Source organism: Mastomys coucha, unplaced genomic scaffold (genome assembly GCF_008632895.1).
Source record: "Mastomys coucha isolate ucsf_1 unplaced genomic scaffold, UCSF_Mcou_1 pScaffold22, whole genome shotgun sequence".
In the NCBI taxonomy this organism is placed as follows: domain Eukaryota; kingdom Metazoa; phylum Chordata; class Mammalia; order Rodentia; family Muridae; genus Mastomys; species Mastomys coucha.
In genome coordinates, this window is record NW_022196905.1 from 229,424,653 (window position 1) to 229,447,823 (window position 23,171).

The following is a 23,171-nucleotide window of genomic DNA, read 5'->3' on the forward strand; positions in this document are numbered from 1 at the left end:
ATGTGCACATTTAGAAATACAAAGCAGACAGTGTCACTGAGTAAGACATACTCTAAATCACTATTCCATTCTGCTTTGCTCTACACACAAGAGAAACCATATGTAAAACTGTAGAATGGCAGAATTCTTCTGTTTTGTGGCCTTTATGCATGAGTTATGATTTTACTGAGACTTAAACGAGTATCATCCTAACTGTCCCTTTTCTCCAGGTGGGGCCGATGGAGAGAGATCCTGTCTCACGGGCGGTTTAAGCGGCAGCTGAATGAGCACGATGTGGAAGTCATTTGCCGGGCCCTCTTAGCCTACTGCCTCGTTCACTATCGGGGCGATGAGAAAATTAAAGGTTTCATATGGGATCTCATCACTCCCACTGAAGATGGCCAGACTCGTGAGCTGCAGAACCACTTAGGTAAGTGTAGCTGTTTCCTTTTAAAAAAGATCTTGTATAAATAATACTGTACTCTCATGTAAAATTTCAAAGTAACACAGATAGTATTTCAAACGTTATATTTACACTCAAAAGTCAAACTTCAGCAAATGTCAGTGTTGTGGATTTGGGTGGGTGGGTATGCATATATTACTGTTAAATTTGTATCACTTTGCAAACTGTTGACCTCACAGTGTGTCACCGTGAGTCCATATGGCTGTGTCACATTTCTTAGCTTTTTCTTGTATGGCTGTGTCACATTTCTCAGCTTTTTCTTGGTATTCCATGGTATGCGAGTTTAAGAGTTTGACTTATAGCTCCATTAATGATGGGCATTCTTGTTCCAGTTTGACACAGTTGAAAACAAGATTCAGTAAAAAGCTCTGTAAACTTCTCCTATTGCCTGTGCATAAATCTTTCTCTGTTGATGGTGTCTGCATCTTTAGTGCCTTAGATATGGTCTTTGGGTCAATCATGCCATCTCCAGGGATCTTGTAAGCACAGAATTTTAAGGCCTCAGACGTACTGAATCACACTGCTTTATAATAATTCTCAGGATTGGTTTTTTCATTGGAGTATGTAAAACAGCAATAGTTAGTTCGCTGTCCAAAGTGATTGATTGAAATGCTGTTATTGGTATATGCTAGTTTATTTCCTCGATGACAGAATGCTCATTTCTATATATAATACATTTTCTACCATAAACCAATTGTACTTTCTATAAAAATGAAAAGTTACTTTGCTTTTAAAATTATGTTCGAGTTTTGTTCTTCTGAATCACAAAATACGTATTACCTGTCTAATATATGTTCTTGTCCAATGTATGTGCGGTGTGAGAAAAAAATACAGAAGATCCTTGGGCTCCACAGCTTTACATTCTAGCTGGGAAGACAGACCTAGGAGATAGCTAAATTAACTAAACCACTACAGGTTGTAATAAACATTGTGAAATGACACTGGAATCATTATACACTTCCAAGAGAGCACAGCAGCAAGCATTTGTTTGGATGAGGAGGTCAGTGGAGGAGACAAATCAGTTTATTTGAGGAACTAGCATTTAGGTAAAGGTGAAAAAAAAACATCATGCTAATCTGGTTCCACTTTTCTCCTAGAATACACATTTAAAATAAAGAAGGAAATGGAAGGTATTAAGCGTGATCAGCTCTATGGGCCAGAAGACTTCACTCTTTTAACAAATTAATTGTAGGACTGGGAAGGCTTGCAGAGGCTTGCAGAGGCAACTACCTCTAATGGGATCTGATGCCCTCCAGTGAGTCTCAACTGGAGATTGATGATCCTGTGCATCTCAACTTTGAGCATGTTTCTGGTATCTATCTAATGGGTAGATTTTATGTATACAGTTCCTGCCCATGAAGAACTATGCATCCCCAAATATTAGTAGAGTTGCAAAAATACCCACTGTAACTAAAAGAGATGTGTCTTAGCAGTCTGTGGCATTTTGAGGCCTTAATTTATGTCATGACTGAGATAAACAACCTAGGGAAATGAACTCTTTACCAGATGATTTACATTAGCATGTGCAGTATTAAGAATGCTATTATTCCATTTCCAGACATGTTTAGTGACTCCTTACCTTTTAGATAAAGGTTCATGAATAATAGATTCATGAATTAAATGATAGCTATCTTTGACTTACATCAAAACAAAATGTGAGGAGTTGAAGAAAAGAATATAGATGAAACCAATTGGCCCTGCATTAATGGTTAATAATAATAGAACATGGCAGTCCATCATAGCTTTCCATCTCCTTTTGTATATGCTTATAGTCCACACTCAAAATACAGGCATGAACCATCCTAAGTAGGGAAACTGAGAGGGGAAATAGCAATGACATTTTGGAGCGTGGAAGCAAAGAGGTGCTGACAACTTTATTAACCTTGAAAGAGTTAAGCCTTAGCTTACTGGTTCTAAAAGGCAAAAACTCTGATATGTTTCACACAAGAATTTGTGATACCAGGGACCTCTAAAAATGGACATGAAAAGATTCAGACTGTGATCACAGCTGCTTAGAGGGGCTCAGGTCCCCAATACCCTCGGCCTCTTACAGCCATAGTTTAGATTGACGGATGCTTCTCTCTGGAGATAGGAAAAGATCAATAGGTGTGAGGTATAAAGATCGTAAATAAGTGTGTGCACCAGCCAGGGCAATCCTAGGGGAAAAAAACTAAAGATCAGATGCAAAACTAAATATACTGGCTGCAAAAATTCCCACAAATGAACATCTTTTGATCCTATACTCACAAGCTCTGTCCATTTCTTCATAATGAAGTGCATTATTTTGAATGCTAAAAGTAATTTTTAAAGATGAAAAAGAAAAAGCATTCTTCTAATTTACTCATTCTATTAACCAGTGAGGTAAAAACAAATCAGGTGAAGTAGTCAAAATTGTTTCGTTAGTTATTTTCAAGAATTAAGAGTAAAACAAGTCTGACATCTCACAGATTAATACCCATGGGGCTGGAGAGGTGGCTCAGTGGTTAAGAGTACTGACTGCTCTTCCAGAGGTCCTGAGTTCAAATCCCCCCAGCAACCACATGATGGCTCACAACCACCTGTAATGGGATGTGATGCCCTCTTCTGATGTGTCTAATGACAGCTACAGTGTACTCACATAAATAAATAAACCTTAAAAATAAATAAATGAATGAATGAATAAATATGAGCTCTTCTGGTCACACTGTTTCCCTGAGCTGTACTTAAAGCCACTGGACTAAAGCCCCATGAGCTAGCACAGATACCCTCCAGAGTCTATGACCAATGAGTAGAGTATAGGAAATAAGGACTAGAAACACCTCAGACATAGAAACATATGTGTTTTATAAGCATGTGTAGTATAATACACAAGGAATAAGCAGGAATCCATATATTTCTGGTTTCTGGGACAGACTGGAGAGGAGTGTGTGGACTTCAATTGTGGTTGATTTTGTTTTCTCGAAAACTGGATTAGTGTGGCACATGTGATCTACCTGAACAGTAATCCACTTTTCTTTGAAGAAATTCATATGAAACTCTCAAGGACATAAAGGTGACCTTAGCTGTCTTGGGGCTAAACCATCCCCTATTATTAATAAAGCAAATTCTGGAGAGCAAGAGAACAAATAGATTTCTCACATCTAGTGAGCCAACAGTAAAGGAGGGGGTAGGTTACAGCGTCAGAGGCCACCAGAGTGAGTGCTGTCTCTATTTGTGAAATTGACTTAATTTTTATGAGGCCATCTTGAATTGTGTTTGAGTTGTAATTGTTACACCGTTAATGTGCTAAAGACCTCTGTGTAACCTGCAGAGACTCCCGAAAGTCTCCAGCAACCTTCTGCATTTGAAACATCTTTCACATCATAGCTTTTTATACAAGGTATTTCTGATTTCAATTGTACTTTTCCTCTTTCCAGGCCTCTCCGCTCCCGTGCCCAGGGGCCGAAAGGGGAAGAAAGTGAAGACTCAGCCAAGCTCCTTTGATATCCAGAAAGCAGAGTGGCTGCGGAAATATAACCCAGAGCAGCTCCTGCAGGACGAGGGCTACAAGAAACACGTGAAGCACCACTGCAACAAGTAGGTCGTAGGCACCGTGAGTGTGCTGGTTCTAACCGAGTCTATGCTTTTAACATCATGTGCTATCTACAAGTAGTCATGAAATGTCTTATATAGTTTTATCAGCAAATAAAATTAATCTCCAGATAAACTTGTCTCTTCCTGGGCATTTAACAGTGACCATTGTAAAGATTTTTTAGTATCTTTTGTGTAGCATCAGTGATGAGGGTCATTTGATCATACATAATCATTATTATTTAAAGACTCTGTATAAGCATGTAGTGCACACACATGTTCACTGTGTGGTGTGTGGAAGGCAGTGGTGGGAAACTTCACCCACGAGTTCACAGCAAGCATTTTCTACTCAGCAAGTTCCAGGCCAGACAAAGCTGAATAGCAAATCCTCTGAAGCAAACAGACAGACAAAACAGACCAGAAAATTAACAAAAGTCTATAGATAATCCCCTCCATTGACTTTTTTTTTCCTTTAGTAGCTAACATCTTTGTCTCCTGTGGTTGGTTGGTTGGTTGATTTATTTATTTATTGTTTGTTTGTTTGTTTGTTTGTTTACCTATCTATTTATAGAGTCCTGCTTCGTGTAAGGATGCTGTACTATCTAAAGCAAGAAGTCATTGGAAATGAGAGTCAAAAAGTCTTTGATGGAGTTGATGCAAGGTAACTTAAATGTTTTAGTAACACAGTGAAGGCAGAATTATACGGTAACAGAAAAGTCACATAGTCAGTGGAGGAAAGTCCCCTGGCCATAGGGATCTGACCCTGGTCTCTCCTCTGTTACGCTCATCCTTGATTCTGTTATAAAATACAGCAACAAATGTGGGAGTAGTGATTTAAAGAACTCTATGTAGCCCGAATGGAATTCAGATAGAAACCCATGAGATAGACAGTTAACTCATTTCTTCAGAAAAGCCTGGGTTATTTTGTTTTCTTTGTGTTGTTGGGTTTAGACCCAGGGTGCTTGCTTGTACATGCCAGGTGTGCTTTACCACCTGTCTACACCTCTAGCCCAGGACCTATTTTGAATACTCTCAGGCACTGTGAAACACTGAAGATAAAGACCAAATGAATATTCATCCTTAAGTAGTTTATGGCATCAGTGAACAGAACTGAGGACGTACTTTGTATGCATGGATAAGATGCAAGGGAAGTGCCAGGGGAACCATTTCTAGGTTCGTCTTGCTTCTTAACTCCATGCAGTGTGTTTTAGTCTCTCTCATTTCTGCAGTGTCTGTTTTAAACTTGTACGCACTTTAACCACTTACTTAGCCCTGTATTTTCAGGAACTAAATGTAAGCAAGCCATCAAGTAGAAGTAATCCAGTAATCGTAGGCTTGATCCACCCTGTTATCCCTGTCCCGTGTGACTTTTGATCACTGCTCGGCCTTCCCAACTCCCTTAAAGCTTGAGAACTTGTCCTTAGAACTCTCTGACCTCATCATGGCATATGCACATCACTCTGTCACTAGACATTACCTTCTTGTGTCCCTCCTTTTTTTCCTTATTATTTAGTTTTATTCCCTAAGATACTAAATTCCTCCAGCCCATTGCCTGCCTGTCTCACTGTTTCATATACCCAGTGTAACTTCAGGTTAGGTGAAACTAAGCTATCTACCTACTTCCTGCCTTGCTCTAAGCACCTGAACATGGCTAGAAAAAAAAACATAATGGGAAATGGATTTATTTCAAAGCCATGAATATTGAAAACTAATGAAATGAACAGACTGTTTAGCCACACTGGCTTGGAAACTTCTTTTCTTCCTTACCTATTTCCTCAAAGCACCCTTCCAACTTACCAACAATGACTAAAAATTACCCTGTGACATACTCCATAGAAGAAAACAACCAGTCAAGAGCGGCCTGCATCCATGCCTACCTACCTTACCCCCTTAGCGACACTAGACATGCCTCTCCTTCACCAATTTACAGCCTTGCAGCCCTCTCTACTGTTCGTTTAAGAGCTTTACTTCTGTAGGAATCTTTCTTTCCTAGGCCCTTCCCTTCCTCATTCCCCGTCCTCCCTCCATCTCATGTACACACATGTTCATATTAGTCACTTATGATAGAAAGGAGAACTTCCATAGTACATATCTCTGTTGTAATGCTTCCCTTCTCCCTTCTCAACAGACTCCTGGATTTTTCTCTTTTACTTCTTTGTTTATATTTTTTTATCATCCCATTCTAACTGATCTTTTCTTTCCATGATTGCACAAAAATATTTCTTAGCATAGACAGTGACCACAGATGTCAATCTTTCTCCTTTCTTACTTCCTCTTTCTTTCCTTCTTTCCTTCTTTCTTCCTTCCTTCCTTTCTTTCTCTATTTCTTTTGTTCTTTCTTTCTTTGCTTCTTAAAATGTCTTTCATAGATATCCATGATTCTTTCCTTCCATTGCCATGTGTAGGAATTCCCATCACACTGAATCCCGCTTGATGCTGTGGTTCTTGAGTCTTCTTCCTCCATCATGAAAGAGAACTCCTCAGCTCCATGAAAACTAGGCCGACGTGGGCACTCTCCTCCTCTTCTCTAAATCTCTAGTCTAGCCTCAATTCTCTTTTTAAATTTCTGTTGAGACCTACTCATTGAGTATTCTTGTCTCCACAATATCTCTACAGCAGCTAGAGTGATTTTTTTTTCCAAAGCAATGTTACATCCCTTCAAAATGTCCGCCTAAAGCAGAATCCAGGTTCTAGAACCTAAGATGTCCCCACACACTTCTCAAACTCCCTTTATTCTGTCCTTTACTCTGGTTCCAGCCACTCTATTGCTTCCGTTCATCCAACAGGTCAAACTTACACTGTGTTGTTCTGGCCTAAATATGCTTTGTCCAGATCTCCCAAAGAACTGTCCATGCCAGTGGCTCCAGAATTTGCTTGGCAGTTAGTCACGTACATTGTTCTTCCAGAAAACCCCAGCTTAGACTCTTACCCTTACAGAGCAGCTGCCAACGCTCCAACTCCAGCTCCAGGAGATCTGACACCTTCTTCTGGCCACCAAGAGAATGCAAGTGGTACATGGACAAACATGCAGGCAAAGCACCCACACACATATAACAGAAATTACAAAAAGAGAGCTATCCATGTATGTAGTTCAAAGTTCAGCAGAACTGTTATCCTCTCAAGTAGGCCTTCCTGCCACACCATGTAAAGCACACCCAGTCATTTATTTTAATGTCTCTTAATTCCTTTGCTATTCAAAACTTTTTCTTTCATTGTAATTTAAGTGCTGTAATTTATTGATCATTGTATTCTCATACATTATCATCTGTGGCTTGAACTATCGATTTCTGTAGAGCCCTTGCCTATCACATGAGGACCTAGGTTCAATCCTGAGCATTCTCCTCCCCAGTAGAATTGAGAATTTTAAATTATTAAGTACTCAGTAAATACTTGCTGACTAATTGCCTCGTTTCCTTTGGCTAGGACTGACCTACTGACCTACTTTTAGTTTCCTAGTCAAGGTTCTGTTGATTATCCCTTTTTTTTAAAAAAAAGTAAATCTACTTCTCTTTGGACTTTATGAAGTTTACATCTCCTCTACCTTAAACACAAATTTGTACATGAAATGCATCACAATAATGGTGTCTCATCCACCATATTGATACTCCCTTTGACGTCATAGGCTAACTTCTTTTATGTTAGGAACGTGAAGCTGCTGGCCATGTCCCTTTCTCAGCCAGGAAGCAGAGAGTAGCTAGCTCCTATGCTCAGCTCAGTCTCTTCTACAGCTTAAGGTCCAGGCATAGGGAATGGTGCCCATCAGAGTGAGTAGCTTTTCTCCTCTGTTACCCTCATCAAAATAACCACACAGGCTCCTCTCTGGCTCATTTCTAGAGTTCACCAACCCGATATTTGAGACTAACTATCACATATCACTTACCACTTAGCTTTCATTGTTTGTGGTTGTCATCTTGGTGCCTTAACTTTTTTATTTCAATTCTAATTTTTTTTTCAGATCTCTATCTCAAATCTGTGCCTCTTACTTAAAAATTACATTTTTCACACTTGCCATGATTGATTACTCTTGATTAGAAGATTTTCTTTCTCTCCTTTTTCTGCTCAGACACTCCTTTTCCTCAGTTCTATGGACTAAGTCTACCTTTTTGTCACTCCAAGTCTTTGTTGAGCCACATACTCTAATACTGCATCATGCCATTGATCATAAATTCCTGCAGGTGCCTCTTTACAAAGTTGAGGGCATCAGTTTAAATTCGTTGCATTTATTGGTACTAAATGTATTTTGAATGGAAAATTTCATTTTAGGAAGTTTTAAAAGGCCTTAGGCAGGAAATATCACATCATTTTCAAAGGCAGAAATCAATCACTTGGAAGGCTGAAGCAGAATGAACAAAAGTTTCACGTCTGCCTGATCTGCATAGTGAATTCTAATCAGCCTCCTTAGTATAACACAGCCTTCAAAAAACAAAACAAAACACAATAAAGAACCAGCAAAAACCAACAACAGATGCGAATCTGTCTTGTATCCCTTTTGCTAACAGTTTACAAACACCTCATGTTCCTGTGGCACTCAGTTTTGAACCATGAACTGTATGTATGCTGATAGATGCTTTCACAAGCAGGACCTTGTTCAAGCTTTTCATCACAATGAGCCAAGCTCAAAGTGCCACCTGGTGGTGGACAAGGGACACTGTTTGATCCCATTTCCCTGCCTTTTGAATTAGAAACTCCATCAAAAATAAGTATTTGGGGCTGGAGAGATGGCTCTGTGGTGAAGAGCACAGACTGCTCTTCTAAAGGTCCTAAGTTCAATTCCCAGCAATCACAGCTATCTGTAATGGAATCTGATGCCCTCTTCTGGTATGTCTGAAGACAGCTACAGTATATTCATATTACATAAAATAAATAAATCTTTAAAAATATAGATAAATATTTTCTTTAGCTAAGTTTCTTTATCTTTTTTCAACTTTTGAAAAATATCAGAATCTCACTATCTCTCTCTATTTCTCTACTCAGCCAAAACATTTTGAGTTTTGGTTTGTTTCATAGCAAAGATATAACGAAGTATCTGCATAAAGTGCTGACCGACTGTAGAGGTCATGTCCCCCATGTTCTCTCTATGGGCTAAACCCTTCTGAAGACAACTGTGAACCACAGAGCTGAGCAGCTCATCATCCTTCATCTACTTGGGAAACTCTTTTTGTCCGTTCTGTCTCTCTCACAACCATTGCTGGTCACATGAAGGGTTCTTCGTTAGCTCCAGGACCACATTTGTCTACTTGTTTTTAGATGACAGCCAAATTATTAAAGAACATACTTGCTAGCTATAAAATATTAGGAATGTATCTTTTATCTTGTACATGTTCTAAATCACCGACAAAGAAATGAACAGGCTTACAAGTAATGTCACCTGCGTCATTTGGAGAACATTTCAAGGAGAATGGTATCACAGGGTGGGAGGGAGTAGACTTGAGTTATCCCTAGCTCGTTCTTATAAAAACAGACAAACTGACAAAGCATTATGGGTTTTTATTAGCATTTGTAATAATCTGACACTGTCATTTTATACAGAATAGTATGAACATATATTAATAAATATATATTTATATATTAATACTAAAGTAGTACTTTGTATGGTGTAATTAAATTATGAATTAAAACCCTATGTTTTTAAGTGTGATCTTAACAAAACTGATCAGATCCCAGATGAGCCCACAACATTCTTTTGCACAAAGCCCTTCCTTTGACCTTTCAGAATCTGGTTTTTTCATCTGAAGATATTTCTTACAAAGCTATTTACTGCCTTAATGATCCAGTGAGTTGCTCTGTATGTGTGCTGGGGGCGGGAGGGGGCGGTGAGAAGACTTCCTTAGGAGAACCCTTGTTAAGATGTATTGGCTTTGCTGAACATAATGGTACTTCATCCTATGGGATCTTTGTTGCTGTTACACCATTCATACCTCTTGTCTCCTTTATACACATTTATAAAATTCATAATTTTGTGCTTTTTTTTAAGTGACATTGATGTTTGGGTGCCAGAGCCAGACCATTCCGAGGTTCCTGCTGCGTGGTGGGACTTTGATGCTGATAAGTCTCTTCTTATTGGGGTTTTTAAGCACGGTAAGTAAGGAGTGAGGGGAAGAGTTCTTTCTGTGGATAATGGAAGTCCCAGAGTTTTTTAGTTTATTGGTTTTCACTTACAGTTTTACTCCAGACACACACACACACACACATATAATCATTAAAACCATAGATCGTCAAACTAAAATCAAATTCTCATGAGGAGGTGGCATGTGTGGCTATCAGTGTTAAACAGTTTCCTCTCTTAGAAGAGTTGTATCAATTATGTGTGTGATCAGTTTATTCTGGTTTTCTTTTTTGTTGTTCAGATATATTTATTATTATTTTATATATTTGAATGCTTTTTCTCCGTGTGTATTTGTGCTCTACATGCACACCGGCTACATTCAGATTCTAGAGGATGGCACCAGAGGACCTGGAATCTGAGTTAAGGATGGCTGTGAGCCACTCTGTGGGTTCTGAGAACCACCAAGGTCTTCAGCAAGAATAACAGTGCTTTCAATTGTTAAACCATGTCTCCAGCTCTGTTTTCATTGTTGTTACTGTGGTATTTTTTTTTAAGATTTGATTTTTAATGATGTGTGTACACACGCGTCCAATGCCCAAGTCATCAAAAAGAGAATGTTGGATCACCTGGAGCTGAAATTAAAGGCTGTTGTTAGCAGCCTAACATGGATCCTGGGAACTGACCTTGGGTCTTCTAGAAGAGCAAAAACACTCTTAACCACTGGGCCCTTCCTCTTATTTTTCTTTGTAGCATACATTAAAACGTTTATGGTATTGTTTGACCATGTAATATTTTGTGACTATTTCAAGATGGCATATTTAACATATATTACTTAAATATAATGTTTCTTTAATCCCTAGTATTCTACATATAAGGAATCCTTATGTTTTCACAACTCCTTTCTGTATCTTTGTAATTGGTGGCGCTTCCAGGTTATGAGAAATATAACACGATCCGAGCAGACCCAGCACTGTGCTTCTTGGAAAGAGTGGGCAAGCCTGATGACAAGGCTGTCGCTGCTGAGCAGAGGGCCAACGACTACATGGACGGGTATGTACGCATAAAACCAGGCGGTGAGGTTCACCTTTGCTTGTTAGATTTGTTTACTGTCTGCTTGTTTATTTTATGTGATTTGCTTGCATGGTATGTGTGAATAACATCTGCATCCCTGGTGCCCCAAAAGTCAGAAAAGGGCTTTAGATCTCCTGGGTCTGGAGTTATAGAGAGTTAAGAACCAGTTCTGTGGGTGTCACGAATCAAACCTGGGTTTTCTGCAGGAGCAGCAAGTGCTCTACTCCACTAAACCTATTTTCCAACTCAAGGTATGTGTGTCTGTCTGTCTGTCTGTCTGTGTCTGTGTGTGTGTGTTGAGTTTGTATCAGCATGCCCACGTGCATGGGTTGCATAGGTCAACTTCAGGTATTATTTTCAGGACTTGCCTACCTTGTTTTTTTGAGAGAGGTCTCTTATCAGGGCCTCACTGGGCAAAGCTGGTAAGTAAGCAAACCTCAGAGACCCCCATCTGTACCCTCCTACTATTGGGATCATAAGTATGGACCAAATCACGTGGCTTTTTCTGTGATGCTAGGGATCAATTTGACTTAGGACAAGCCAAGAAATTACAATAATTAGAACATTTGTTATTCTAACAGGGATGTGGAAGATCCAGAATACAAGCCTGCCCCAGCGATCTTTAAAGATGACATAGAGGTATGTTTTGGATCACAGTTTTTAAACCTCAGTATTAGGTATTCCTTATAAGTAAGTGATCAATTGAAATTGATTTACATCACAAGTAATCATTTAAGATTGTCCGACGTCCACTTCTAGCCAAGATTAAGGCTGGCTTGGACATATAATGCAATTTGCCTGTATTTTATACTTCTTAGAACTAAGAACTATAGCATCTTGGGACAAAACCCGAAAACTCAAGTAAAAGCAGATACTAGGGTAAACACAAAACATGGAAATTATATCTCCATGAGAAGGACTGCAATAAAGGAATGCATCTAGGGGAGCCAAAGATGCCATTGTAATTTAAACAAAGAAAGCTTGTGTAGATAGTTACTACTTACAATAGTGGGATTTCAGGAATGAGAGCTTGGCTTATAAAGAGAGCAAGGAACACGGGGATATCAGATAAACAGGGAATGTAGGTCCACTGAGGTGGCTCAGGCTGGGAGGATGCTTGCTGCTAACTCTAAAAACGAAACCTCAATGGTGGTAAAAGAACAAACTTGAGGGAAGTGTTCCTGTGGCATACCCATATACACCATGGCTGGCTTGCACACATGCATGCATATACTAATAAATAAAAATAATACATAAATAAGTGTAAAAAAATTAAGAGAAAGGTAATCTACCATTGGGTACTCAGAGCCCCCAAGTAGGGTTCTCATCCTGGTATGGTCTAAAATCCAGACTATAATAGGAGGACATGGCCATTGCTCAATAGATGACCAGTGTGTGTCCACACAGGAGCGCCTTCCTAGAAATCTCGCTGCAAGTGACTGGAAGTATACTGTAGAGTTGCCAAGGACGCTTTTTCCCAAGAGAAGTCTCACTGTAGGGATTCTTCAAGAAAGCACTCAAGGTAGAAACTGGTTAGAATAACAGTTTATATAGTAGGAGCTGTGCTCTGGAAGAGGCTATGCTCAGAGCTGAGCATTAGAGGACTTCTCCAGCAGTAGGAAGTGAAAGTTTTCCCTTTTCTTCTATAGCATCTGTCTAGTTTCTTCTCCTGACAAACGTTAACATCATAATGACTGTCAAAGGAAAAATAAAAGTTGAGCAATGGGATAGCATGGCTGTATCTGCCATCTGCCTAGCAGACATTCCAAAGGAATGAATGGCTGTCATGCAGAAAGGGCACTATCTGAACGAGGTATCAGTTGAAGACATGAATCTTCCGTATTAGTAAAATGAAGTCCACATCTGCATACAACTATGGATGCTCCAAAGGCAACCAGAGCAAACAAGGCCCCCCTGCAGGCTCCCAGCTGTGACACTTTCCACGGCACTAAGAACATGGTTATTGGAACAAACTGCAGAAATCTAAATGTAAGGCAGCACTGGGGTGCCCAGTTGAACTGCTCTGTTGTCAGGTAAAAAGCTGAATCCACATACACACAGTTCAAGCTAAAGAGGAGAGGTACCATTTGACACATAGGAGTAAAGTGTATGTCTTTGAAGTGATGTACAGAATGTGAAAAGCAGCTCAACAGTAAAACATAAGGCAGCCCAGGGCTAAAGAGGACCAAGAAGGGCAAACTGGCACCCTGTGTACCCCTGGCTGTCCTGGAACTCACTCTGTAGACCAGGCTGGCCTCGAACTCAGAAATCCGCCTGCCTCTGCCTCCCAAGTGCTGGGATTAAAAGCGTGCGCCACCACCACCCAAACTCCACCACCACCTCATACCCCCCAGCCCTCAACCCCCGTGCTCAGGTTTTTTTTTTTAAAGGTGTTGAAAGAGAATCTCTTATAAAGAAGTTTGTTTGTTTGTTTTAAATTCAGTTACTTTGTAACAAATGTTTGTCTCTTTAAAGGATGACGTTTCCTCACCTGGAGATCTGGTCATAGCTGATGGAGGTAGGCTGCACTTCTTCACTTAGCATCCCTGGGAATTCACATCCTCATGACAAGGAGATCAACAAGTCACATTGTTGTATCTCTAATCTGCATGAGTGCTATGGAACTGCTGGGCTTGTCATAGAAACTGTGTACTGGGAATGTAACAGTAACTGCTAGGCTTTGCAAAGCCTTGACTCTTACAGACTAGACACTTGGACTATGGCTTGGTTAAAACATTAAATATTAGTGCAGTGATAATGCATTTAATTTCTTCTTCCAAATGTACATCAGGGAACAGCCTTATTACTCAGTCTTTACAAAGCAAGCCAGGCAAGTTCTGCTATTACTGTTATTTTGGTTTTGTGGTGTTTTGCTGGGATTTTTTTTTAGTAATTGTTTGTGTTTTTAGTCAGAGTCTCCTGTTAAACTTACTACATAGCTAAAGGTGACACTGAGTGTCTGATCTTCCCAAGTGCTAGGGTTGTGGCATATCTCATCTCCACCAGTTTCATACACTGCCGGCAATCACAGACCCAGGGCTTCATGCTTGCTAGACAAACACTCTTCCAGCTGAGCTACATCCCCAGTCTTCACAGTGGCTTTTAAAAATATATATTTAAATACACAATTTTCTACATGATGGCTTTAAAAAGTGCTTTGATTACAGATTAATATAAAGTCAATAAATAATTTTATATTCTCTGGGTTTACAGTATGAAGTATTCCATTGATTTCTGTTTGACTTTTAATTTACTTATGTCATTGAATAATTAATTGCAAGGCAGCATGATATATTAGAGCTGGAATTCCAAAAGCTTTATTTTCTCTGCAAGAAAAATTCCATTCAAATTAGTAACATCCTGACTCCACTTCCACCATCATACTTCTCTTACTTTGAGTAACTCTTCTGTTGTAATGTTTTTTAAAGATATAAACTTTTGTTTTTCTTTTGAGACAGAATCTCACTTACTATGTAGTCCTGGTTGCTCTAGAATTCACTATATAGACCAAACTGGCCCTTAAACTCAGAGACCTGACTGCCTCTGTGTCCTGAGTGCTGGCATTAAGGTGTGTGTTACCATACCCAGCAGCTTTTTTTTTTTTAAATGAAGAAAGACTTGTTTGGTTTACTTCCTATAATCAGATAGAAAGAAAAAAAGTAAATATAAAGCTTTGCTTTTGTGAGCATCATACAATATCGGCTTAAGTTTTATCACTGTTATTGATATGTTTCCTTCAATACAGAGGGTCAATTGATGGAAGGGGATAAAGTGTATTGGCCTACCCCGTCAGCTCTGACCACACGGCTGAGACGTCTCATCACTGCATATCAGCGAACTAATAAAAACAGATACGTCCAGCAGATACAGCCCACCTTCTCAGTGCCTGCCAATGTCATGCAGCCTCTTTACGAAGAAGCCGCCCTGAATCCTAAAATGGCTGCCAAGATCGAAAGACAGCAGAGGTAAGACCATAGCAGTTTTAATATATGGTATCTGCAGATGTGTGTTCATTCAGAAGATTATGAAGTTGTTGGATTATCAGCCTAATTGGTCAAAGCAAAAAGCTCACGTACATATATGCATATACATATTCACTTACAGAAGCCGAATTATGAAAAAACTAGCAAATATTATTACCTTATATTTACAATTCATATTTCATCAGTGTTGTCATTTTACTAACATTGAAATATTTAAGAAATAAAGGCATAGATAACATTTCTTTATACAATTTTAAATTATCAATAGATCCAAAACTTAAATTAGGATAGAGTCTTGTCTATCTTATTTTACATTAAAACATTTATAAAATTTAAGAATGAATGGAAAGCAAATCCACTTCTTTATAAAAGGGTGAATTGTTAGAACTACTATTGTTGAATGGAAGGTGAGAAACATTAAGACAGGGGAGCCGGGCACTCTGAAGACTGAGGTAGGTGAGTTCTCTGTGAGTTCGAGACCAGCCTGGTCTAAAAGGGAGTTACAGGAGAGTCAGGACTGTGTAGAGACCTTGTCTTAAAACAAGACAGGGAAGCTTCTCAAACACAAAAGTTCTAACTTCTTTCCTTAAAATATCATTCCAAGATTTATTCATGCATGTTTATCTGTGTGGGTGTTTTATCTACGTGTGTGTGTGTGTGTGTGTGTGTGTGTGTGTGTGTGTGTGTGTGTGTGTATGTTCCTGATGCCTCAGCAGGTCAGAAAGGGAAGCACTTTACACACTGAGGTATTAATAGCTGTTTAAGTGTCTATTACACAGAAATTCTGAACTTTACAGAGCTGTTCCCTTGTCAGTAGATACTAAGTTTTCTTTTTCACTCTGGTATACAGCATCTATGGGGGTTTTTAAGTTGTTTTTTATATTTGCACAGACAACTGTATCCTACAAAGTAAACAGTAATTAAAGTGTAAGACTTCTCTTTGTACTACTTGTACTACGTGTAGTGTGCTCCATTGTTGCCAAGATATATAATAAACTGTCGACTGAGTTAGGCATAGAGGTGGCTGATTTCTTAAAGTCCATTCTCATCAGTTACAAAATGTCATTCTGCCACCTTCCTATGGTCAAATTATCACGGAACCATCCTAGACAAAATGTCAGGGAAGAGAAGCAGAGTCCATCTCCACTGGTAATGAATTATAGACACTGTTAATGTCCTCTGTACCCACCCCTTAGTCTGCTAGATGTGGATTAATTTTCCTAAAATAGTAGGCTTTTATGGCATTTGATTGCTCATCGTTTTGCATAGATAGAAGATGTTGTGTCCTGAAGTCTGAGTTCAGAGATTCATAAATTAGGTTCGGGCTTTTTAAAGATTTGTTTATTATTTTTCAAAAGATTTTCTTCCTATTACTATTAACTTTGTGGGTCTGTCCAGGGGAATGAAGGTGCCTTAAGGGGTGAGGGCTGTTGGATCCCCTTGGAGCTGGAGTAAAGGCACTTGGGAGATACCTGATATGGGTGCTGCGAGTCAAAGTTGGGTCCTCTGGAAATCCATGTGCTATTAACCACTAAGCCATCTTTCTAGCTCCTATTATTATTTTTTATGCATATTGCATGTGTTTGCGCACCATGTGATGCAGTATCCACGTAGGCCAGATAAGGGCATCAGATCCCCTGGAATAGGAACCAAAGTTGTATTCTCTATGAAAGCAGTCAGTGCTCTGAACAGATGAGCCCCCTTTCTGTTACACTTTATTACAATTTCCTCCAGCCAAGAGCGCCATACTTAGTTTTAGTTCCCCAGTTTATTTTTGTCTCTATTACCTGAAAAACCCTTCTTCTCATTGTCTGGCCCATAACACAGCTCATGTGGCCATGAGGCCCATATGGTTTGTTCAATTAGTTATCAATAGGTATCAGATAACATCATTTTCTCCATTTTGTGTGCTCATATAACATTTACTTAACTAAATTTAGCCATCCCCACAATAGTACCCAAGATATTGTGATGGCATATGTTTTCTGTATCTGAGTCTCAGTTGCACTGTTTGTGATGATAATCACTGTCATTTTTAATCATGTTTATTTCTGTTCTGAATAGTCTTTTAATAGGCCCTTCTTTTCCCAGTGTGTTCCTTGCACCCAGGTCTACAATCTTGACTCAATTAGTGTCTCAAGCTGTATTTTACATCATAGGTACATTACTCCCTACCCCCTTTAATGTGTTTGAGGGCTGTGCCTGCATATTTGTATGTGCGCCATGAGTGTGTCTGTTGCCCACAGATGTCAGAAGGCAGCATCAGGTGCCCTGGAACTGAAATTACAGATGATTGTGAACTGCCATGTGGGTGCTGAGAACTGAACCCAGGTCCTCTACAAGAGCAACAAGTGCGCTAACTATTGAGTCATCTCTCCAGCTCCCACATTAAACTTCTCACATGGGTTCTGAGAATTGAATATTATGATCATTGATGTATAGCTATGATACAATGAGCCATTAACATTATTTGAAAGCCTTTGTCATTTTTTTTTCTTTAACACAAAAATTGAATGAGTTAAGGAAGGATACTAGTGTGCAGATGAATACTGCAGTATGAAATTTTGTGACTCTGATGAAAACTTACCCTCTCTCAGTGTTAGAAGCTCTTTCCTGAAAAGAGGTTGCATTAGGCAGGCCTTAGAGCTTTGTAATTAGACCCTAGCTCTTCTCCGCTCTGTTCTCAATAGAAGCTATATCTGTGTCCACCTGGAATACTTGTCAGTCCTTGAGGTGCAGAACACTTACTTATTCTGTGCCTCTCTCTCCAACCACCGTGTAACTTTCTCCCATCTAACTCTCCAGCATGCCACCGCTCACCCAGGATGCATTTTTGGGTTGGATTTTGTTGTTGTTTTGTTTGTTTTTTACATTATTTTATTTATGGGGGGGTAGGGTGTGTATGTGTGCACAGACACAACTTGCAAGAGTCTCTTTTCATTATGCACGATTTGTATCCTAGAGCAGCCATCTTGCTGGCACACTGATGATTTTCTTTCTCACTCAAGTCTGTCTTCTCTGCCCTCCTAAAATTCTTTCTATAGCACATGCAATAATAGTATTTCATACTGTAAATCTACCTAAAAACACTTTATCATTTTACTTAAGGACAGGGTCATATAATTTTATATTCCATGCATATTTTCTTATTTAGTAAACATGCAGAAGCCAGTTGGCAATGACTGAAGGAATAGACAGTATATATCAATTAAGTTATGGATGGATAAGTCAACTAGAAGTTTTTAAATTATTTTCAAGGCTAAACTCTGGCTTTAATCCTGTAAGGCATTAAGTACTATATGCATTTTAAATCTATGCCATAGTCATTATTTTCACCATTAGTGAATAGTTTAGTGATGTGTGCATGTATTTTTTATCTTACTCTGATTCATTATAGGTGGACAAGGAGAGAAGAAGCTGACTTCTATCGAGTTGTGTCTACATTTGGAGTAGTTTTTGACCCAGACAGAGGGCAGTTTGATTGGACAAAATTCAGAGCTCTGGCTAGGCTACACAAGAAAACCGATAACAGCTTGGAGAAGTATCTGTGTGCATTCATGTCCATGTGCCGGAGGGTTTGCCGTCTTCCTTCCAAAGAAGGTATGTGTAAGGTTTCCCCTGTATACATCAGAGAAACAAAAATAAAAAATTTAAGACATTCTAAGTTTTTTGAACTGTAAATAAGTTATGTTGATAGACTCCTGTCCCTTGGTCCTATTGCTGCAGTGAGAGTAAAGACACCCACCAATGTTTAAGAAAACAACTTGTTTAATTCTAGCATCAGGTGGGCAAAGGCAGGTGATGTTTGAGTTCAGCCAGCTTAGTAAGTTTCAGGCCAGTCAGGGCTATGGAGAGAGGCCCTGTCTCTAACAAAAACCAAAAAGAAGAAAAATTGTGCTGTTTCAAGAAAATATTACTCTCTGTAACCACCCACTGCTTTACACGGCTCTTACAGTCTTTCCAGTCTCTCTGGGTTGTTAACAGCATATGTAAGACCTGTACAGACTCAAGGCAAAGCCCCAACTCAGAGGGAGAAGGACAAGACATCCCATCCTAGCTAAGGAGCTTTGGACAATTGAGCTTTCTTTAAGGATGCAGCACCTGGTAGAGCTACTGTGCTCCAGTGCTGGCCACACATCCAAGAGCATAAGGGCAGTGCGAACCGTACCTGAGGGTTTCGGATAAAAACAGGACACAAAATTGGACACAAAGGCAAAATTAGGGCTGGGTTTGTGGGTCTGCTTTATTTCCTAAAAGATTTATTGCCAGTTTGCCAAATCATGAAGCAAATCTCTTGATTATCGAGTATCAGGAAATTCAGGGTAGCCTCAGTCTGCTTTATATGTATGTATAATGTAGGTACTAAAGAAATAGCTATTATTCTGTGTTGCTAGGAAATAATGGCAAGGAAAACAAACTGCAGATATTCAGTACAGATATAGTTCAGCCTCTCAAACAGTATGCTCACTGAATCCTTGGATTCAGCTATTTGGATTTTACCAGCCTTTTTTTTTTTTTTTTTTTTTTTAACCCCTGTACATTTCTTGGGGAGGACGTTAATGCTTGTTCTGGAACAGGGTCTTACCATAGAGCCCAGCTGGCCTTGTCCCCACTTGTAATTCAACTTGCCTTGGGTCACAGTCCTCCTGCCTCTTTTCTCAGGACTGGGATGACAGGCATCTCTCCCGCACTTGGCTTCTCTGATGTATGCTTGTGTTCTAGGACCCCTTGTGGTACTTGAGTATTCTCATTGTTCCCCATTGTATAGGACCTAAATACCATAAGTCATTTTGCCATATTTTCTTCAGTCTCAAATTGAGTTTTTATAGGATCAGACAGTGTGTCATTTTCTTTTTTCTCTTTTTTGAAAGAAGTTCTTGATTGGCTCACCATGCTAGCCTCCATCTCAGAGATGCCTGCCTCTGTGTCCCCAGTGCTGGGATTACAGCTGTGTGTCCCATGCCCACCTTGTTGCAGGTTCTGTATCCCTGTGCTAATAACGTAAGGTTTGTGCTGTCAGAGTGGACTCATATGGATCGCTAAGCCAAGGGAGTTTTTTTCTACTTTATGTTTTCACACATAATTCACAAAAAAAAACTTGGAATCTCACAAATCCTCTTTCTGCTCAAACTTGCAGAAATCTTTTTGTGGGCTGGGAAGATGACTCGATTGAGAGCAGTGGCTGCTCCTTTGTAGGACTCCAGTTTGATTTCTAGCACCCATGTGGCAGCCAACAATTGTCAGTAACTCCAGTTTCAGGAAATCCACCACCCTCTGCTGGCCCCCTTTGGCAGTAAGCACACACATGTGCATGCAGGCAAAAAATCTAGATGCATAGAGTAAAAAAAATAAAAAATAAAAAAATTAATCTATTGTTTTTAGTCCTTTCTATATATTCATTCTCGTGTGCAATAGATTTTCTGTGAAATTCCATTGTAAGGAAGAAGTCTTCCTCATTAGAGTCATTTATAGGTTGTAACCTATAAACTATAAACCCAAAACTTTATTTTTGCTCAAACTTTATACATGTTTTTTATTATGAGTTCTACAAATTGGTTCTTGCATTAGTGTAATAACATATTATCTTTTTAAATGATTTCCAAGAGACATTAACCAGATCCAAAGGTAGGACCACATCAAAACAAATGTACCATGATCTAATGCTAAAGCTGAACTCCTTTCGCTAGTAACTTGTGTAATGTTTGACTGATAGACCATGTTTCTCTCAAACATTAAAAATTCTGTTGTTGCCAGGTATGATGGCACATATGGGTTGGCAGAGGCTGGTGGATCTCTAAATTCAAGGCCAGACTAGTCTACACAGTGAGTTCCAAGACAGCCAGGGCTATAGACAGAGACCCTGGCTCCAAGAATAAAACAAACAAACAAAATGTCTTTGTAACCTAAGTTACCTTATGCACTATGAAATATGCCAGATTTCATTTGTTTATTGCAGATCACTAGATGTATTTATAAGTAAGCTTAGAAAAGTTCTTAAAAACAAATTCCTATTTATGCCAATATACTTTGAAATGATTATGTTACTCATTTTAAAATATAGATATTTTATGCTTCATGATTTTAGTCATTTTAAAAACAATTTTATGTTTTCAGTTCTAGAAATTATAATAATACTGTATAGAGGCTTTTAAAGTTACCTTGTATTAAATCTCCTATAAAGCATTTTTGAAATTAATATTTTGGTCCTTGTTTCATTATAGAATTGGTCGATCCAAATATTTTTATTCAACCAATCACAGAAGAACGCGCTTCTAGGACTTTATATCGCATTGAACTTCTAAGAAAAGTACGGGAGCAGGCCCTTCGCCACCCACAGTTGTTTGAACGCTTGAAGCTTTGCCACCCGAATCCAGACTTGCCTATCTGGTGGGAGTGTGGCTCTCATGATAGGGATTTGCTCATTGGTGCTGCCAAACACGGAGTCAGCCGGACCGACTACCACATTCTGCGTGATCCTGAACTCTCGTTTATGGCAGCTCAGAGGAACTACAGTCAGAGTAAGGCGGCTCACTCAAGGACTTCTACCCCACTTCTACAGCAATACCAAGTAGCACTTTCTGCCTCTCCTCTCACCTCTTTGCCTAGACTGCTAGGTGCTAAAGGTACTCTTCTAGAGGATCCGAAAGTTAAGAGTGAAAGCCTCGCAGAAGAGCCCCAGTCCTCAGAAGAAGAATCTATGTCTTCTGTGGAAACAAGGACACGAGTAAAATCTGAGCCTGTAAGTCCAAAGAACGGTGTTTTATCACAGGCTACTGGAGACCAGAAATCTGGTGGGAAAAGTGAAACAGACAGACGCATGGTTGCAGCCAGAACAGAACCCCTAACTCCAAACCCAGCTTCTAAGAAGCAGAGAGTCCACAAACGAGGACCAGAATCCAGTTCTGACTCGGACTCTGACTCTGAGCACTCATCGTGTTCTTCCAGATCCTCCTCCTCCTCTTCCTCCTCCTCCTGTTCACACTCTCGATCAGGCTCTAGTTCTTCTTCATCCTCATCTTGTTCTTCGGCATCCTCTTCCTCCTCCTCATCTTCCTCCTCCTCCTCCTCATCTTCTTCATCATCATCTGAAGAAAGTGACAGTGAAGAAGATGTCCAGAAGCGAGGTACATGCACACATTTATTATCTTTACGACAGCTTTTCAAATGAAAATGTATGGAATCTGATTTAAATAACTGAAGCATGCTTAACTTTGTAAGCTTAAATTTTATGCTTATAAATTTTCTTAGAAAAGCATAATTGAGGAGGAAACTGGAGTTACTTATATAATCCCTATTCTGTATATTAGTTAAGCAGGGGAGTCTAAAGTTTTACGTGACAGCTTGCCTTCTTTATGATTGCCTTAAATTTACTGCTTTCCCCAGAACAAGTTTATTATGAACAAATAAAGGATGTTTATAGCAACCACCAGGAACCTTAGATTAAATAAACAAACAGGAGTATCATACACCATACTTACACCTATGGTCCGTAGAAAGATGTACAGTAAGAATTTATGCCTCACAACAGAGCAATCTGGGTGGTTTTTTTCTGGGGTGTCTTTGCAACAACAGTTCAGGTACAAGGAAATGAGTCAGCATCGACCTTGTGCGGGGACCACTCTGGCCTAAAGAACCTCATCTTCCCCCAGAGTTAGAGTCCCTTGTCACAGCTCTCTGGTATAACTTCCAGAGCTATGACATTAAGCATGCCCACATCTAGGAGTTATCTTAATTGGAGAATTGTGGAGAATTTAAGAAATTATATAGGATGGTAAAAGTGTGCATAAATTGTTTCACGTGGATTTTAAGGATGACAGTAACTGTTGTCATTAGAAGGTACGCCTCACGTGAAAGCCTATGATGAGGAAAGTGTCGCATCACTGAGCACTACCCAGGATGAAACCCAGGACAGTTTCCAGGCAAACAATGGAACGGCAGAGTCTGCTTCTTACCTGTTACAAGGTGGATATATGCTGGCAGCCTCATATTGGCCAAAGGTAAGAGAAGAGGTTATTGCTGAGTCTTTTGTTTTTTTCTGAATAGCTTTGATGGTAGACATTCTTTTGTCTTTTGTTTTGGT

The 23,171-nt window shown here is 39.5% G+C and overlaps 1 protein-coding gene across 11 annotated transcripts in view; it reads left to right on the forward strand.

Moving 5' to 3' along the window:
- Chd9 (chromodomain helicase DNA binding protein 9) overlaps window positions 1-23,171 on the forward strand; it is a 227,019-nt gene that overhangs the window by 188,736 nt on the left and 15,112 nt on the right. For 10 of the 11 annotated variants that reach the window (XM_031340818.1, XM_031340824.1, XM_031340820.1 and 7 more), the window contains 11 exons: window positions 210-409; window positions 3,838-3,997; window positions 4,563-4,652; window positions 9,966-10,069; window positions 10,970-11,087; window positions 11,690-11,747; window positions 13,584-13,626; window positions 14,854-15,073; window positions 18,489-18,691; window positions 21,313-22,215; window positions 22,925-23,088. In XM_031340818.1, the coding sequence (XP_031196678.1) occupies window positions 210-409; window positions 3,838-3,997; window positions 4,563-4,652; window positions 9,966-10,069; window positions 10,970-11,087; window positions 11,690-11,747; window positions 13,584-13,626; window positions 14,854-15,073; window positions 18,489-18,691; window positions 21,313-22,215; window positions 22,925-23,088 (2,263 nt within the window). The remainder of the gene's footprint in view (window positions 1-209; window positions 410-3,837; window positions 3,998-4,562; window positions 4,653-9,965; window positions 10,070-10,969; window positions 11,088-11,689; window positions 11,748-13,583; window positions 13,627-14,853; window positions 15,074-18,488; window positions 18,692-21,312; window positions 22,216-22,924; window positions 23,089-23,171) is intronic. The other variant, XM_031340823.1, reaches the window with a different exon arrangement.